Source organism: Homarus americanus, unplaced genomic scaffold (genome assembly GCF_018991925.1).
Source record: "Homarus americanus isolate GMGI-L3 unplaced genomic scaffold, GMGI_Hamer_2.0 scaffold41027, whole genome shotgun sequence".
NCBI lineage: Eukaryota > Metazoa > Arthropoda > Malacostraca > Decapoda > Nephropidae > Homarus > Homarus americanus.
Window position 1 is genome coordinate 5,340,654 of NW_024745073.1, and position 19,402 is coordinate 5,360,055.

At 36.6% G+C, this 19,402-nt stretch overlaps 1 protein-coding gene across 2 annotated transcripts; it reads right to left on the bottom strand.

Annotated features, from left to right (window-relative positions):
* Positions 1-8,094: 8,094 nt before the first annotated feature.
* LOC121878564 (DNA polymerase III PolC-type-like) lies at positions 8,095-19,277 on the bottom strand. 2 transcript variants are annotated; one of them, XM_042384896.1, is made up of 3 exons: positions 19,075-19,277; positions 14,875-14,950; positions 8,095-9,499 (listed from the first exon to the last, which is right to left on the bottom strand). In XM_042384896.1, the coding sequence occupies exon 3, from the start codon at positions 9,496-9,498 to the stop codon at positions 8,596-8,598; it is 903 nt and encodes a 300-aa protein (XP_042240830.1). In that variant the 5' UTR covers position 9,499; positions 14,875-14,950; positions 19,075-19,277; the 3' UTR covers positions 8,095-8,595. The 2 variants fall into 2 exon arrangements, with proteins under 2 accessions (XP_042240830.1, XP_042240831.1); XM_042384897.1 differs by lacking the exon at positions 19,075-19,277 and adding an exon at positions 17,845-17,922.
* Positions 19,278-19,402: the final 125 nt, after the last annotated feature.

The following is a 19,402-nucleotide window of genomic DNA, read 5'->3' on the forward strand; positions in this document are numbered from 1 at the left end:
GTGTAGTGAGGCACAGTGGAAAAGTGACTGATTGCAACAGAACAATGATGTGTTGGGCAGTACTAGAAACTCGCTTCATCTAGTGGAGGGCTCCGCTAGATGGAGAAGCAAATTGACAACTAATAAAGCCATGAGAGGCTTACTTTCAGTAAAGTTCTATACCAGTAGCATCTGGTGTTTTTAGGGCCATCCAAGTATTAACCAGACCCAACATTACTTAACTAAGCTGATCAGACAGGTAGTTTTTTTTCCAATGTAGTATTACTACTACAGTAGGGTTGGGATATATCGCGAGATAGGGTCTAATGATGTTCGCTATACTGTATACTAAATCGCGATTTATAATTACATGTAATCAATGGGGAAAGTAGGGTTAGGTTCTGGAGGCCCCAAAAAAGTAACTAAACTTGACATAAAATGGCACAGACTAAAGTTAGCAGAATATAAATATCATTGCTGGAATCCTTGCAAGACAGTGAATAATTTGAATACACTGTAGACATCATATATTTTGCACAAAAAATAAAAAAATTTCGTCTTTTATAGTACATTTAAGCACTGTACAGTGTACTATGTACTGTACAGTTTTTCAACTCGTATTTTGGGGGGGATTTTTAGGAGTGTTTCTGACTTTTTATACGGCTTTTGGTTATATGTGAGGTCCCAGGAACACAACCCCATGGAAGAGGTGAGTCTACTGTAAATAAATTTGATATATATTGGAAAAATGTCGATAATTTTGGTAGTCGCGATAAATTTTAAATATTTCCTATCCTATTTCCCTAGCGAAATAACTCCCCTCTCCTCTTTAGCTATATGAGCTTGAGGCCCTTGATGTAGAACTTTTACACATGAAGATTCACTGTTAGAGGATGATGACTGCAGAAACATGGTAACTATCGTGTTGAGGGAAAGCTCTTATTTAGACTAGCAGTTTTGACATGCTCAGTAAAGATATTTACACAATCTGTACAAAAAATTCCTAGTCATATTATATACTGGGTATCTGTATACTGTAATTGTGTGGTAAACACGTCTTCGTGCTGCTCTACTAAGCCATGTTCGATCTCTGGGCAGATCAAATGAGTTTCCACGACAGTTCTGGTCAAATGGTGGAATAGAAAATCTCGACTTGAGTAAGCCTACATGAACCAGACAGGCATCATCGCTTACCAGGGGGCCCCTTCCTTGTGTGGCATTGCAATGAACATACACCTAGAAATTTCACAAAGGCAGAATATTTGGTTGTTGGCCCCACCCCAAAGGTGTAGTGTAGTTGCTGTGTTGTAGTGGTATAGATTTAGTGAAGTGCTGTCTGTAAGAAAGTATGGACAGCAACCCAATAATATGCAGCGAGTATGGAAGGTGGGTACACTGTACCCAAGAGGTGCATTGGTGTAAATAGTAGACTGCAGGATGATGCTGACTTAAAGTAAGTTGTATGTGCAGGTAATCGTGTGGCATTAATAAGGCTGGAGTTACTCAACATTGGGGATATGTCCCTGGACGGTGTTGAGTTGTTACCTGAGTAACAATGAGCAGTGCTGGAAGTGGTGCTGAGCTAATACCCGAGTACAATGAGCAGTACTAAACTAGTACCTGAGTAACAATGAGCAGTGCTGGAAGTGGTGTTCAGCTAATACCTGTGTAACAATGAGCAGTGCTGAGCTAATACCTGAGTAACAATGAACAGTGCTGGAAGTGGTGTTCAGCTAATACCTGTGTAACAATGAGCAGTGCTGCAAGTAGTGCTGAGCTAATACCCTGAGTAACAATGAGCACTGCTGAGCTAATACCTAAGTGATAATGAGCAGTGCTGGAAGCCTGGAAGTGGTGCTGAGCTAGTACCTGAGTAACGATAAACAGTGCTGGAAGTGGTGCTGAGCTAGTACCTGAGTAACAATGAACAGTGCTGGAAGTGGTGCTGAGCTAGTACCTGAGTAACGATGAACAGTGCTGGAAGTGGTGCTGAGCTAGTACCTGAGTAACAATGAACAGTGCTGAGCTAATACCTGAGTAACAATGAACAGTGCTGAGCTAATATCTGAGTAACGATGAACAGTGCTGGAAGTGGTGTTGAGCTAATACCTGAGTAACAATGAACAGTGCTGAGCTAATACCTGAGTAACGATGAACAGTGCTGGAAGTGGTGCTGAGCTAGTACCTGAGTAACAATGAATAGTGCTGGAAGTGGTGCTGAGCTAATACGAGTAACAATGAACAGTGCTGAAAGTGGTGCTGAGCTAGTACCCAAGTAACAATGAATAGTGCTGGAAGTGGTGCTGAGCTAATACCCGAGTGACAGTGAGCAGTGCTGAGCTAATACGAGTAACAATGAAGTGCTGAAAGTGGTGCTGAGCTAGTACCCAAGTAACAATGAACAGTGCTGAGCTAATACCCGAGTGACAATGAGCAGTGCTGGAAGTGATGCTCAGCTAATACCTGAGTAACAATGAGCAGTGCTGAAACTAGCTGATTTTAAATCACCACTTCTCGTCTGATCTATAAAGTTAATTAACATTGAGTCTGGTTAGTACTCTGATGGGGGACTGCCTGGGAACACCAGATACCATTGGCATAAGGACCCTACTGGAAGTAGCGCCTCATGGCGTTGTTGGCTATCCTTGGTCAAGTTGCTTAAATATCAATTAATATTATTATTTAAAAGTGGCTAGAAGAAGTTTTGGGAGTTGCTGCCTTTATTGTTGGAAAGAAGACTTTCTTTCCATTTGAAAGGAAAGATGTATGCAACTGGCAGAGAAGCATGGTAAGTTAAAGAGGATGAGACTGTTCAGGGATAAGAAGACTGAGATGGTTTGGGCATGTTAAGAGAATGAAGACCAATTGGGTCAAGAAGTGCACAAGTTGGAATATGGAGAAGAGAAGAGCATGGAGTAGGCCAAGAATGAAAGGGGAGAGGTTGTAAGAAATTTCTTCAGAGATAAGAACCTAAAGAAAGAGGCTGCTAGAGACAGTGCAACATAGAGAGCTTCCACTGGTTAATCACAACTGACCAACATAAGATTGGAAAATGGATGTAAGATGGTGATGATAAAAATGATGTGTATAGTAAATAAGACAAGTTTTATTTAAGTGTTTTTATTTTTCTATTACAGGAATATTATTAGATTATTAGCATATTACACATGTTACTTGTTTTAAGTAGACATGGAAACAGGGGGCAAGAACACATCTCTATTTCTTATGTCCAAAAGTGCATAACAGAGACGTGACCAACCACCCAAGTGGCTAACGAGGCGATCAGTGTCGAGGAGGATAAAGTAAAAAATAAAGGTCTCCCTCACATACAGCAAAGATAAATTGTATAATAATTACAACGGGGGTAAATTCTTTTTTAAAAGATAGATAGTTTTACACTGCCTTAAACCCTTTCGCTAACAGCTAGTGGTCCAAATCTCACCCGCAGGTAGACCGAAGACACTACAGGTACTCCCCGACTTACGACGGGGTTAGGGACCGACATCCAGGTCGTAAGTCGAAATGGTCGTAAGTCGGAAATGCTTAAATAACACATAGAAAATCAAATATTTGGGTTTCTTTTTCTTTTCAGCACCACAAAACACTCACTTTTAAGCTTGCCAGCCCATTTTAAAGTGAATTACAGATGAAAATTTTGTCTGTGTGCTGACTTTGGGACTCAAAAATACATAATTTGACCACATTTTGGTACAACTGAGGTCGTAAGTGCGGGTGAACGTAAGTCGAGTCGGTCGTAAGTTGGGGACTACCTGTATCTGCATCATCCAAAATGCATAGATTTTTCACTTAATTTATTTTTCATTTGCTATTTATGGGTAAAATTGCATTGCTTTTGTTTTTAATAGAGTTGAAAGGATAAATAATCTAACTTTAAAGAGAAAAATTATCTGAATTAAAAAATAGATAAATTATCTAAGTGATAAAGAACAAAATACAGTCGACCCTCGTTAATTCGGACTAATAGGGGGGGAAGGGTGTCCGATTTAGCCGATTGTCTGAATTAACCGATTTAGGGGTTAATATTGCATTATATTTCAAAGTCATTGTTTTCGTCACGATTTTATCCCACTTTCCACTGTAATACGTACGTAATTTCAGCAAAAATATTACATTTCCGTGAATGTATTATATCAAGCACAGTACGAATAGAATATCATTGTAATATAACAGCATTTTAATCGAAAACTAGTAAAAAAACCAATAACATCTCAAGAACATCGGAAGCTTAGGTGAAGTCTTTTGTTTTCGTCATGTATTTTATCCTATTTTACATTGAAATACATCACGTTTCAGCAAAACTACTATTTATTTCCGAGAATATATTCATTCAGGCGCAGTTTAGGTAAAATATACGTGTGATGTAACAGTTTTTTAACTGAAAACGATTCGAAAAACATGCACCCTCTAGCCCTGTTCAAGGAGAGGGCTGGGAGAAGCTATTTGGTGCTGCAGACGATGACAAGGAAAATGATTTGGATGGATTTTAATGAAAATATTCAGAAATATGGTATCGTAGTATTTATTCAAGTCAATTAGGATAGAATATTATTGTAATACAACAGTGTTTTAAATGAAAACCAATCGAAAAGCGATTACGGTAACATCTTTTGAACGAAAGAAAGCGAAAGTCATTGTTTTCGTCAAGATTTTATCCCACTTTCCACTGTAATACGTACGTCAATTCAGCAAAAATATTACATTTCCGTGAATGCATTATATCAAGCACAGTATGAATGGAATACCATTGTAATATAACAGTATTTTAACCAAAAACTATTAAAAAAACGAGTAACTTCTCTTGAATATCGGAAGGCTAGGTAAAATCTTTTGTTTTCGTCATGTATTTTATCCTATTTTACATTAAAATACATCACGTTTCAGCAAAACTACTATTTATTTCCGAGAATATATTCATTCAGGCACAGTTAAGGTAAAATATACATGTGATGTAACAGTTTTTTAACTGAAAACGATTCGAAAAACACGTGTACCGTCTAGCTGATACTCAACAGCTGATAGTGCGTCATGCGTCGTTGTAAACAATAGGAGGTTGAAGTAGATTACCGGGTATTATATTAAGTGTGAAATATCAAAAAGGTTTTTATTACCGGTATTTTTTGTAGATCAATGAGAACTGTGATACCGTATATGATATAATAAGTTTGCCTGTGCTTAGAACTTCAACATAGACTACTGAAAACACATTGTACGGTAATTTAGCCTATTGTAAGTTGGTGAGCTTCATTTGCTGAAGGAACTGCACAACTTTTCATTACTAATTGGTACATATTTTACGTTTTCATTGTTTACTGGCAGTAAATGGTAAATATTTTTCATGTCTGAAGCTAAAGTTGCACCCCCCCCCCCCACACTAGTGGCGGAGATGTTACATTTAACCAAAAAGACGCTGGTGTTTTATCCCAGCATTTTAGCTTAAGGTCCGCATAGGTACTATTCCTAAAAAAAAAAAAAAAGTTCGTTCAGATTTTGTCCGAATTTTTTGAAATCCGGATTAAAGGGGTCCGAATTAACGAGGGTCGACTGTAGTTGTATAATTGTTATGGGATGGCTGAAAAAGAGTGTGGGAAGATAATATCTTATGTGCTGGTTCCCTGTGCGAGTGGTCTGACCAGTGTTATCGCTCAGGATCAAGGGAGATCTCTCGCTCCCCGTGGCCCATGTAGTGACGTAAATAGTGTCATCGGCCAGGAAAAGGGTTAATACTAATTCATAAAAAGATAACTTGCTGCATCAAGTATTCACAGCTAACCCATAAAAGCATGAAAAATGGCTATAAAATGACGATGATAACTGGACATGTGCATGTTAGATAGGTCTAATATATGTTTAGACTCGCCATTCACAATGTAGTACAGGTTGTACCTCTCTAGTCCGGCATTCTGTGGTCTGGAAACTCCCATGGTCCGGAATGACTTTAGTTTGTCAAATAGGAAGATAAGCAGCTTTTTTTTTTTTTTTTTTATTTATTTTTTTTTTACATACAGTTGTACCCCACTTAACGCGGTCAATTGAACCCAGAGGGTCGCGTTAAGTGAACAACAGAACATATGGGATTAATTCCAATAGAAACCGGCCCGACCCCCAAACTCCACTTTTTGAAGGCACATACCTATGTTGTAGTAAAAATAACATCTTAATTTTATGATGGTACATGCACACAATTAATACTTAAGAGAAATAGAGAAATACAGTCGCCAAGTTAATGTCCATTCAAATAATGGACTCAACTCCCTCCCACTCTCACACTACACTGCCGGCTCTTCCCTCTCAGAGAAATTTTTGGGGGAAAACCACTAAATTTTAATAAATAATACCTCAAACTAAAGTTAGGATAATACAATTGACATTGCTGGATTCCTTGTAAGACCAGGAATATTTTGAATATAAATGTCATATATTTTGCACAAAAGATAACATAGTTACCTAGAGAAAAATTTTTATCTAAAATTTGTATGTTTAATGCAAAATATATGATGTTTATATTCAAAATGATCACCAAATTATAAGAATTCCAGCAATGTAAATTATATTCTGACCGGGTAATTTGTATGAATTTTATGAGCTAAAACAAATATCTTCAGTTAATAAAAAAAAAAATAATTCTTCACGGGGTAACAGATGGTCGGTCGGTCCCTCCCTCCCCCCCACCCCCCACCAACCGTCCCAAGGAGATGTGTGGGATAACCACTAAATTTTAATAAATAATACCTCAAACTAAAGTTAGGATAATATAATTGACATTGCTGGATTCCTTGTAAGACCAGGAATATTTTGAATATAAATGTCATATATTTTGCACAAAAGATAACATAGTTACCTAGAAAAATTTTTATCTAAAAATTGTATGTTTAATGCAAAATATATGATGTTTATATTCAAAATGATCACCAAATTATAAGAATTCCAGCAATGTAAATTATATTCTGGCCGGGTAATTTGTATGAATTTTATGAGCTAAAACAGGCAGTCAGGCAGGGTGGCGGGTGGGGCAAATCTAAAAATAGCGTCTCGAGCCGGACACTCACCGCGTATATGTGGAAAAAATCCGTGTTAAGTGAAAGTTCTGCTCTGGCGAGGCACCGCGTATATGATAAAACGCGTTAAGTGAAACCGCGTTAGGCGGGGTAATACTGTATCTGCATTATTGTTATTATTACTGGAGTATTGCATTTTCGCCCCTCAGGCTCCAATGTGGGTCAGTGACCTGTGCCCGGGTGGGCTAACCCCCGTAAAAAAACAACAACAACAAAGCCGCGAGAAATTAAGGTTTGTTTACATCTGGCAGTTCGGCTCTCTCTCTCTGTTTGTCTATACAGTACAGAGTACAACATTTAACCCTTCAATATATATGAACAGTAAATAAGTGTTGCTTTCATATTCTTATGTAGAATAATGACGATATGTTTTTCACATGTGTGCACTTACATACGCGCAGTCTCACTTTTTTCTTTAACATTAATGGTTAGCTACTTTTATTGTTCTATTTATTAACATTAAATAACATTACTTAAAACAACCATATTAATTTTTTACATTAATTTTACTACAGCTACAACCAGGGTCTTATTTTCTTGTTTTATATGTAGAACCACTCAGTCACTGGTTTTGTTATCAACGAAGACAATGCTGTCTCATTTCCTCGCGTGTTTTAATATTCTACGTATTATTAATGATTGTATTGCTCATTTTGCACACATAAACATTAATTCAATAAAAAAGACATTCAGTAATAAACAATAATGAATCTTTTGTACATAAGAGAAATGATGCTGTTTACACGATTGTGCACGTCGTCTGAACGTTGGTGAGCCGTTCAAACCCGTCAAAATTCGAGTTTCCGCCGTCAAAATTTTCAATTTTGTAGTGTTTTTTTTGTGTCCAAATAAAAAACGGTGAATCAAAAACTCGTGAAATTTGAGAAGCTACTGTATGACATTTAACCCTTCAATATGTCTTTAAAGAGACCACGAAGCAGTGAAAGTGGTGCTAACTTAAGCGCAAGTCACTATCTGTCCAGGAAAAGGGTGAATTTCCATGGTCCGGCACCGGTCAGGTCCTGAGGTTGCCGGACTAGAGAGGTACAACCTGTACACGCAATAAAAAAATATTTTTACATATTTTGCTAGACAATATGACACAACAAACAAAAGATTTTGACAAAACTTAATACAGTAGACACCAAGATGTCAATACAGTATAGTATAAAATTTCTCAATAAAAATACAGGGTGTAAACAACACGTCGGATAATACTGTACAGTATTTTTAAATAATTTAACATTTAAACTTAACTTTTTAAAAAATTACAGTTTGCTTTTACAGTTACGTACGAATGTAGTATAAATATTTACAGTACTTAAGAACCCAAATATAATACATTGTCAATAATCCTTTAACATAGTCACTTATGGTTTTGCTGTTAGTGTATGTCCTGTTGACTAAGAAGCTGAACCACACTCCATCATCCTTGTATTCATCATAAATGCATAGTAAATTTGCCTGGCTTTGTTATTTCATCTGCCATACAATTTTATATGATTTTATATTTTACATATTATTGGCATAAAGGTTTGTTTTACATCTTCCCTTTCCTTTCATACATCCATTTCTCATATGCAGATGCAAATGTGCATGAGAAATCAGAAATAGTATGAGGGAAAGTAGTATTATACAATTCCTGAAGAATTGTTGCATCTTCCAAAGCACTATGGCATCGATATGATTTTTTAAGGAACTTGCGTACAAGGGTATTTTGCTTGTAGTTATTGAGTCCTGGATACTCTGTCTTAAACATACCTAGGGTGTCAACAAACCCAATTATATGTTGCTGAAACTGTTCCACAAGATTCTCCTTCTGAATTACATGGAAGAATCGTTGATAATCAAAACTGGCATTATGGGCGTAAAGAAGTACAGGTGATCTTAATTTTATCCATTCTAAAAAATTATGTAAAGCAAATGCTGGAGTCTTTGCATCTAGAGGCTTACCACGAAGAGTCAAGACTCCATTAATAACAGTGATTCCTGTCATATTTGATGCCATATAATGTATTGGCTGTTTTGGAATGATGAATTCATTAAAAGTTGCATCCTTATCTGCTGCAGCAATTTGTATAATATCACAATCCAATCTTAAAGATGTTGTTTCCAGATCAAAGAAGACTTGACTGGTATGCAATGTTTCTAAGACTGCTTGAAGAACTGGCCGTTGTTTTACTGGGAGTACTTTCTGAGCTTCAACATCTTCATGAGAGTCATCAGAAGGTTGGGACTTTATTTCTTCTGGAGATTGTGTAACCAAAACTTGTCTGGCAAGGTCAACATTTTCACCTCGACGCAACCTCTTCACATTCTTAGTTTCCGGGAATTCTTCATCTTTCACTTTTCTTTTATGACTGGACTGGCATTGACCCAATATATGTTGTTCTTTCAATTTTGATTTATTAGTCTTATCCATTGTTTTTTTATCTTTCTTCATTCTGCAACCATCGAGAAAATTTTATTAGTCAGTAAACCTGGGTACCTCAGATTTCAAAAGCTTCAAAGACTTAAAGCTATTACTGTAATGTCAATTTAGTAACAACTTTGTATATTGAAATAAAACAAGATGACTGTAAGTTGAGATGCCAGAAATATATCATTATGAATAAAATACAATATACTGTATAATTATTATAAATCTCTCTCAAAGTAGATTGCTTTTACCTTTTCCTTCACTTTCTTTAAGTTTAGTAATACATTTCATGTTACTTAAGTTAAATAGTGAATAAAAATCGAAAGACATATCTTTATAGTTGAAGTATTTCTCTCTGATTACCAGCTCATTCAGACACAAGTTAGTGTTAGTTTTCAGCCAAAAAGGTATTGAACCACTTAATCCTTTGGTTAATATATTTTGAGCTACGTTTTAAGAAATGTACTACAGTCGGCCCTTCACATACGCGGGTTTAGCATTCACGGATTCGCAAATGCGCGGACTGCCCCGCCAGAGGAATATTCTGTACATTGAAGTAATTGAAGTACATTCAAATCGCGCGCCATTCAACTCGAGCGCGGCACCGAACACCGCCCGCTCCCGCAACCTCACACACACGCATAGCTCTCCCTCACTCAGTCAGTCTCGCTGTAAGCACACTTGTGTTGACATCAGCATTGTAGTTGCAAAAATATTACATTTCCGTGAATGTATTATATCAAGCACAGTATGAATAGAATATCACTAATATAAGAGTATTTTAACTGAAAACTACTAAAAAAACGAGTAACATCTCTTGAACATCGGAAGGTTAGGTAAAGTCTCTTGTTTTCGTCATGTATTTTATCCTAATTTACATTGAAATACATCACGTTTCAGCAAAAGTACTATTTATTTCTGAGAATATGGAAATGAAATATTTTGCTGAAATGACGTACGTATTACAGTGGAAAGTGACGAAAGCAATGACTCGCTTTCTTTCGCTCAAAAGATGTTACCGTAATCGCTTTTCAAATGGTTTTCAGTTAAAAAACTGTTGTTGTATTACAATAATATTCTATCCTAATTCACTTGTGATGCAACAGTTTTTTAACTGAAAACCATTCGAAAAGCGATTACGGTAACATCTTTTGAACGAAAGAAAGCGAAAGTCATTGTTTTCGTCACGATTTTGTCCCACATTCCACTGTAATACTTACGTCATTTCAGCAAAAATATTTCATTTCTGTGAATGTAGTATATCAAGCACAGTATGAATATAATATCATTGTAATATAACAGTATTTTAACCAAAAACTATTAAAAAAACGAGTAACATCTCTTGAACATTGGAAGGTTAGGTGAAGTCTTTTGTTTTCGTCATGTATTTTATCCTATTTTACACTGAAATACATCACGTTTCAGCAAAATTACTATTTATTTCCAAGAATATATTCATTCAGGCGCAGTTTAGGTAAAATATACGTGTGATGTAAAATTTTTTTAATTGAAAACGATTTGAAAAACACGTACCCTCTAGCCCTGTTCAAGGAGAGGACTGGGAGAAGCTGTTTGGTGTGGCAGAAGATGGCAAGGAAAATTATTTGGCTGGATTTTAATGAAAATATTCAGAAATATGGTATCGTAGTATTTATTCAAGTCAATTAGGATAGAATATTATTGTAATACAACAGTAGTGACGATGTGGAGGAGGCGGAGGGATAGAGCGGGGACGAGTGGAGATGCCAGCCAGTACATTACGGGTGTATTAATTGTTTTTATGGCTATTTTTGCATTTTAATGTTAAATACTGTACATTACGTTTCAACAAAACTACCATTTATTTCTGAGAACATGGAAATGTAATATTTTTGCTGAAATGATGTACGCATTACAGTGGAAAGTGACGAAAGCAATGACTTTCGCTTTCTTTCGTTCAAAAGATGTTACCGTAATCGCTTTTCGAATGGTTTTCAGTTGTGGGATTATAAGGATAGAATATTATTGTAATACAGTACGAGTACAACAGTTTTTTAACTGAAAACCATTCGAAAAGCAATTACGGTAAAATATTTTGAACAACGAAAGAAAGCGAAAGTCTTTCGTCATGATTTTATCCCACTTCCCACTATAATATGTACGTCATTCCAGCAAAAATATTACATTTCCATATTTATTTCCGAGAATATATTCATTCAGTCACAGTTAAGGTAAAATATACTTGTGATGTAATATTTTAATGAAAATCCAGTATCGTAGTTTTCTCTTGTTTCAAATTTAATTAACAAAGATTGATGTTTCAAATGTAATGAACAAAAATTTATGTCCAGTATCTATAAATTAACTTTAATAAATGGATACTTTGTTTTACATCGTCCTGTGCTACCATACCATGGATTTGGCCTTGTGTCCATGATTTGGCAAGAATTTCACAAATCTCTCAACAGGTGTGTCATGCTCCATGTATCTGATTATCAGAGTTAGTTCATCAATATGGCCTTCATCAGGGGTGAAATCTAGAGAAATTGAGTAATATTTTGAGAGCTTTATACGTGAGATAATTTCGTTCAGTACTTCATTTCCCATTAGTCTGATAATTTCTTCACAGATGGTTGAAGACAAATAGTTTGTATGACCAGTGCCATGATTAGCATGATTCTGGATGTGTTGCCTGAAGAAATCATCATACTCGGCCAAAAGCTCTAGTAGTCCCAAGTAATTTTCATTATGAGGAGATCCAATTATTTCATCATCTCCACGAAGAGCTAGCTCTCTTTCACATATAAATTTAAGCACGCTGATCAATCGCTTTAGAAGACTACACCAATACTGCTCAATTTGACCCACATGTGTAGTTAGTTTAGAATCTATACCTCCAGCTCCCTTTGCATTGTTTGCATCTTTTTGTACTGCTAATTTTGCATCCAAAAATTTAGCATCACTGTGGTGGAGACTCTCAGAACCGTTTGCAGCCCAATAATCAATAAATTGTTTTGTCAAATGCTCTGACCATAAGTTAATGTCAATGTCATAATTTTGTGTAGTTGCCATTTGCACTTCAGGAGGCACATGCTTTGATTCAATTTCAATCTCCTCGGCAGTTTGGTCATTTCCCCCTATAGATAGGCTAGAGCTGCCATATAAAGAGGAAGCTGATGCATCACTTGCAGGTACTTGTTCTGGTTGCCCTGAAGATGAGCTTGCAGAAGCACTGACTAGATGTCCTGAAGCTGATGGACGAGTGAAGAATTCAGTCAGTCGACATGTTTTTGTAAATTCTTTAGCTTCTCTCTCAGCACGTTCTTTAGATTTCTTTCTCTTTGCAGCACCACTTTCGAAACATCGTACACCTTTGTGTCTGTCCATTCCACTCATTTCCGCAACAATAATTTTCTGTCAACAAAGACGGACACCTAATTTTTCGTTATAATTAAAAACGTAACACAAATTGGCCGTTTGCTTTTTGCTACTTTATGGAGAGGTTAATTGATAACTTAACTCCCTGAAACATTTGGACGCCAGCATATTTTTAAAATTTGGAATTTTGGGTAAGATTATGACCTCTTCCTCTGACTTCTCCCAGTCCCACCCCTAAAGCTCGCCGTCGGTTCGCCTCCTTTTCACCATTGACTGTACTGTGTTATACTGTATATACTGATCGTGGAACTGACAGAAACCGTCATTGACATAGTTAATGTACTCAAAATACATAAAAATAACTCAACTTACTTGCAGCCAATCGACCTGTAGTATCTTAAAGCACAATTATATATGTGAACGTATATTCTAAGAGCACACCCACCCACATTCATGCACAAGCATCAATCGACTTTCTCTCACTCGCACTCTCACTGTACATTTGCAAGACATATGTTCTAGGAAATGACAACTGACAAGATCATTCATCACTGAGCGGCGACGACTTCACTCAACAAGCACACATGACAATTCCCTCTCTCATTTTACATCTGCAAGACATGTTTGTGTCTACTCGTGGGAAGTTCACGAATCATGGGTGACACAAGTCTCATCTATAATCGACAGACACATGACAACCGATGTGCAGATACTACACGACCCAACCCCCTCCGACCAACTGTCAACAAACACAGCGCCCTGATGGCATTCGTAATGGAAGTGATAATGAAAAAAAAAAATTTTTAATCTCAATTTCGTTATTCCACGTAGTTCATTTTTAATCAATACATGTTTGTGGAATTCTAAATATATTATTAGCAACACAAACAATAGCATTCATTAAAAATATACGGTACATAGGAAAACCAGGTATTCATGAATTTCAAGGAGTAGCTAGCCTAACTTCTATCACGCTTCTTGCTGAACATAGTTTTACGTGATGGAATAGATAAACATAAATTTTAAAGAATGAAAATAATAATAATCCAAATGAATAAACAAATAAATAAAACATTGTAATATGTGGAGGTCCCCAGATTGTGAAGGCCCCTGGGCAGCTGCCCACTCCTGAATCCAGCCCTGTGTATAGGTACAGTATACAGTATTACCCCGCTTTACGCGGTTTCACTTTACGCGATTTCTCATATACGCGGTGCCTTGCCAGAACCGAACTTTCACTTTCCGCGGTTCATCTACCCATATACGCGCAGAGTGTCCGGCTCGACGCTATTTTTAGATTCGCCCCACCCGCCTGCTCCCTCCTCTGCCTGGGCAAGCCGTGCGGTAAGGTTGCGCAGTGCATGTCTCTGTTGCGTTATCACTGACGTCATATGACGTATCGGACTGTGATTGGCCATGCATCCCTACCCCCCTCTGCTGCTAGCTGTAATTGGTTTAAAGTAATATGACGTGTCCACCCGGGAAGGGAGGGAGGAAGGAAAGACGACGCTTGACCTAGCCGCGGCAGTTTCATCCCTCCAGGCCCCGTATGCCGACCCATCTCTTCTACTAACGTAAGTGTTACACCTAACTTTTAGTTTTCCTAACCTAACCTTTATTTTTCCTAACTTAACCTTTATTTTTCCTAACCTAACCTCTTCTATATTACTTGTTTGTGCATACCATCATAAAGTTAAGATAAAATTTTTACTACAACATAGTTGTGTGTCGTCAAAAAGTGGAGTTTGGGGGTCGGGCCAGTCTCTATTGGAATTAATCCCATATGTTCTGTTGTTCCATTTACGCGGATTTCACTTTCCGCGGTACCCTGTGGGTTCAATTGACCGCGTAAATCGGGGTACTACTGTATAATATTTATCATTTCAGCACTTATGAGATTCTTATTCCCAGTAGTGTCCTTTAGCTTAAATGCCAACAGCATCTGGTGTTCCTGGCAGTCACCCATCCAAGTACAGGATACTTACCAGACCACAATGTTGGTTAACTTCACTGATTAGACTACCACACCACAATGTTGCTTACCTTCACTGATTAGACGATATTTTCAGTGTGGTATGACCTTGTGCTGTTATTTGGTCAGATGTTAGTTTGGTATTTCCTGAAAAATTACAGAGGAAAATAATGTTATAAAGTATCAATAAAAATATCAGAAATACTTTATGAATATAACAAAACTTAATTATCGCAACAATATTTAAACAGCCTATTAAGTGCATCAGGTAACCATATAATTTCCAAAATGATTATAATTTAATATACTGTACAGTAGGATCAACAAATCAAGACTGGACAAATTCATACAGAAGAATAAGTGAACATTTTAATGGAAAATAATGGTACCTGAACAAAAACTTGTTTCATTTATCATATCCATGTCACACCTTGATGTACAGTATTGTATTTAAAAATTGGGAAAATGAATATTAGTGCATCCTACTACAAGATCAAGACACAACAACGAAGACCTACTGTAACTCTTATGACAATCAACAAGGATTAAAATTTCCACCTAAAATTTCTGAATCAAGGAACCCGAGTCCAAAACATAAAGGAAGAATCCAAACAAAAAAGAAGCAATATCAACGTAGCAGGACAATGGACCACCACATCATGCTCTTATGTACAGCATAAATTTTATGATGAAGCAAGTCACTGGAAGCAATCTTGTATGAGTCACTATAAGTACAGGACAGGTACTTCTATATTTATAAGTCAGGGAAAAAATGAGCAAATTCCTATTCCTGCCTATAATTTGTTATGTTCTTGATTAAAGGGAGAAAGAAGTTGTTTCAATACAAAACTAGTTAAAAGTATTCGGTTTACACAAAAAATATGGCAATACGGATGACACAATGGATGAAGGATTTTGATAACCCTTCATGGTGAAATTCACCGGACTCCTTCCCTAAGATATTTTTTGGAGTGAGCATAAAACTGTAAGTTTTACCCAATGAAACCATTACTAACTAAAAAATTACCATATAAATTTGTTTCCCTCAACTCCAGCCATTTACTTTATGTGGTGCCTAGGAAAGAGTTCATATATACACATTTCCACTTCGTTTTTATTCATGCTCCCTAGCCATATCTTCAACTTTTATATTATTCCTAACCTGTGTGAAACTTATGATCAAATAACAAAGTAAGTGAGCCTAATTTTTACATTTGTTTTCCTCATTGTACAGCCAGCTATAGATGTGCAAATACACTTTGATTGAGATGGTTGGATTTAAGACCATTATCAAGTTTCTTTACTTTATCCTCTTTGCCACTTGGGCACTGGGTCAAATCTGTTAAGTACCCATGCAATGGGTCCGAAAGGCTAGTAAGCCGATGTGGTGAAAATAATATATATATATATATATATATATATATATATATATATATATATATATATATATATATATATATATATATATATATATATATATATATATATATATATATATATATATATATATATAAATATAAATATATATATATACATATATATATAATGCAGGTGTACAAGCGTCACCATAGACAACAAACTAAATTGGAAACCACACATCAGTGAAGTTGTCAAATCCTCCAGTTTCCATTTCCGTCTCCTCCGCCGACACAAGTCCCTCGGAGTTCCTGCACCCGAGCTCCTCAGTGTTTACTCAACATTCATACTTCCCAAGCTCACCTATGCCTCCCCTACCTGGTCTTCCTCCCTAAATGCCACACAACGTAAACACCTCGAAAAAGTGCAAAAGAGGGCATACAAGATTATTCTCTCCCTTTCCTACTCCACATATCAAGAAGCGCCCAAGACACTGACCCTCTCGGCTCTCACTGACCATCACCACGACCTCATCTGCAAATTTGGTGAGAAGCTTCTGCACCATCCTCGACACCAGCTCCTACTACCACCTAAGATCCCTTGCCCGAGAATTGCTGTTCGACACAACCATATCCAGCCCATACAAGCACGAACTGATCGCTATAAGAACAGCCCAGTCCCAACCATTGTAAAAATTATCAATAACTTGTAATCAACCAGCGTATTCACTCCCAGTCAATCTTACTTTTTGTACTGTCAACTACGTATGTTGAAATGCCTTGTACAGTAGTTTGAGCTTCTCCCCACCTAGTTATTATATATCATAGTTGTATCACTTTTGTTACCAGTATATTATTAGTAAATCAAGAGACCCATTCCCCAATTATGTAACTGTATATTTTCAGCCTTCCGGCTGCCATGCTCTTTCAATAAACCGTTAATTATTATTATTATTATTATTATTAGAGTTGTTAAAATTTGGTTTTTAATGAGCTCACACCAGGTGCTATCGTAACACTTTGGTATGATATTCCAAGGGTTCACAAGTCTTAAAAAAAAGAAGAAAAAAAAAAGCACATGCTACAAAGGATATAGGTATGGCAGCCGTTGGTAAAATGTCAATGTCTATTGGTAAGACAGCCTAATGCACATGTGTGGTGGGCAGACAATACAATAATAATTACTAAGAGACCTTTCTGACTAACCTATTGTAATGTAGCTTAACCATTAAGAAAACAGTCCATCAAAATGGGTGCCATAACTAAATCCAGCATGATTTTTAGTGTATGAGTGCAGTTTATCCACTTTGAAAATAAAAGAAGTTTGCACTGACAATTTTCTGGACTTGTGACTTCTTTAACCTGAGGCTGTACTGGTAGCCTCTAGGAATATAGGACATTTGGGCTAAATATGTTTGGTTTGGGCCAGGGTGGTTAGGACCTAATCTGATTACTGTATATCCTATGGACGTTCATCTGTTTTATGCTATTTAATGTAACTTAACCTAACACAACCAGTAATTATTTACATCTTCATAGCCACTGATTTTTCATAGAAAATGAATTTAAAAACACTGCAATTTCACTGTGTTTATAGTGGACACTGTTGTAGTTATGGCAAATGTGTTAAAAAGTGGTTATTTCTAAGTTAAAGAAGACTTCACCAACCTAATCAAAGAAACCTACCTAACTTCCTAGCTGTGATGCTCAACCATCTGAACCCCATTTTTTTGTGGACGTGAGAGCAGCGGCCCGATCCGAGTGGCTTATAAACATGCACTGGCGACTGGCGTTGATCAGAGATGATTGGCTATGTACCGCCGCATCACGTCGAGAAAGACAAAGTAGTGCATGCCTAGGTGCCTAATTATCTACCAAATGAAGCAGTTTCCATAAAAAATTATTAATATATCACAACTCGCCGATGAAAATATAGTAAGAATAAAAACATCAAGACAAATAACTTGTCGGCTGTGAAGTCCTCCATATTATCCAATTGCATAAAACAAATGGTCGTTCGAGTGGGATGCACCCTTAATCAAACCTAACCTAACTGTGGCCACAGCAAAGTCTACTCACCGACCTCTAGTGGGTAGGGATGGGGGCATTCGCTAATTCCAGATTTTATTTTATTTTTTTATTATTTTTTTTTTTACGGGGATTAGCCTACCTAGGCACAGGTCACTTACCCACATCAGGGCCTGGGGCGAAAATGTAATAATAATAATAATAATAATAATAATAATAATAATAATAATAATAATAATAATTCAGATAAGTAAAATTTAAAAAAATACAAAAATAAAAATAGAAACACTAATAATAACAATAATAATAATAATAAGACGGCAATAATAACAAAGAACCATAAAGAAATAAAATAAAAAAAGATCCCGAGTGAGAAACAATATATGTATGTTGTGTTGTCATTGTTAAGAGAAACAATTGAGACCCTGCAATTGTGTGCAATTGAGGCAGAAAGTCAGATCAGCAACCTGGGACTTGGTCACAATTTTCTTGATGTCATATGGCAGCAGGGTCTACCATTAGACAACACATTATGCTTCCAATATCTTCCTAGGCGGTAGTATCTCCCTGTTTGGTAGCAGCCTATCTACTCGACTGAGTTAGGTCTTGTGACTCTCTGAGGTACTTATAAGCTTCTGTTAAATCACCCTTTGTTCGTCTACAGTATAAGCTCGGCATCTGCAAGCGTTCTAACCTCTGGGTAGTAGGGTACCTGAGGGCACCATGAGGCAAGATTCAACAACAAAGGACCTCATCACACTTTTGTTTGGCCTATGTCAACATAATTCCAATATCCTAACACAATTACGTCCTTATAAAACAGTAAAAACAAAGTTATAATATGTCATAACTCCAAAAAACTGCAAATGTCAATGAAAACATACATACCACTCCCAGCTCGACTTGAGTCTTGGCGCCTTTACTGAAGGTGGCAAGTTAATTCAGTGTTACCAGAAACTTTCATATATTTGTCAATTGTGGCTAAATTTTCTGTGGATATTTTTAACCCAATAAAGTAAAAGTAATTAAAATAAGACTATAAAATTATTGTGCAATAAATCGTGTTAACTTAATATGTAGAGTAATAAGAGATGCTACAAACTGGCATAGGCGCGATATTCTCGTCTGTCGAGCTATGATATTCACTTGTGGTATATATATACAGTATATATATAGTATAATACATTAAATACTGAGAAATAAGTGGATTTGGCAG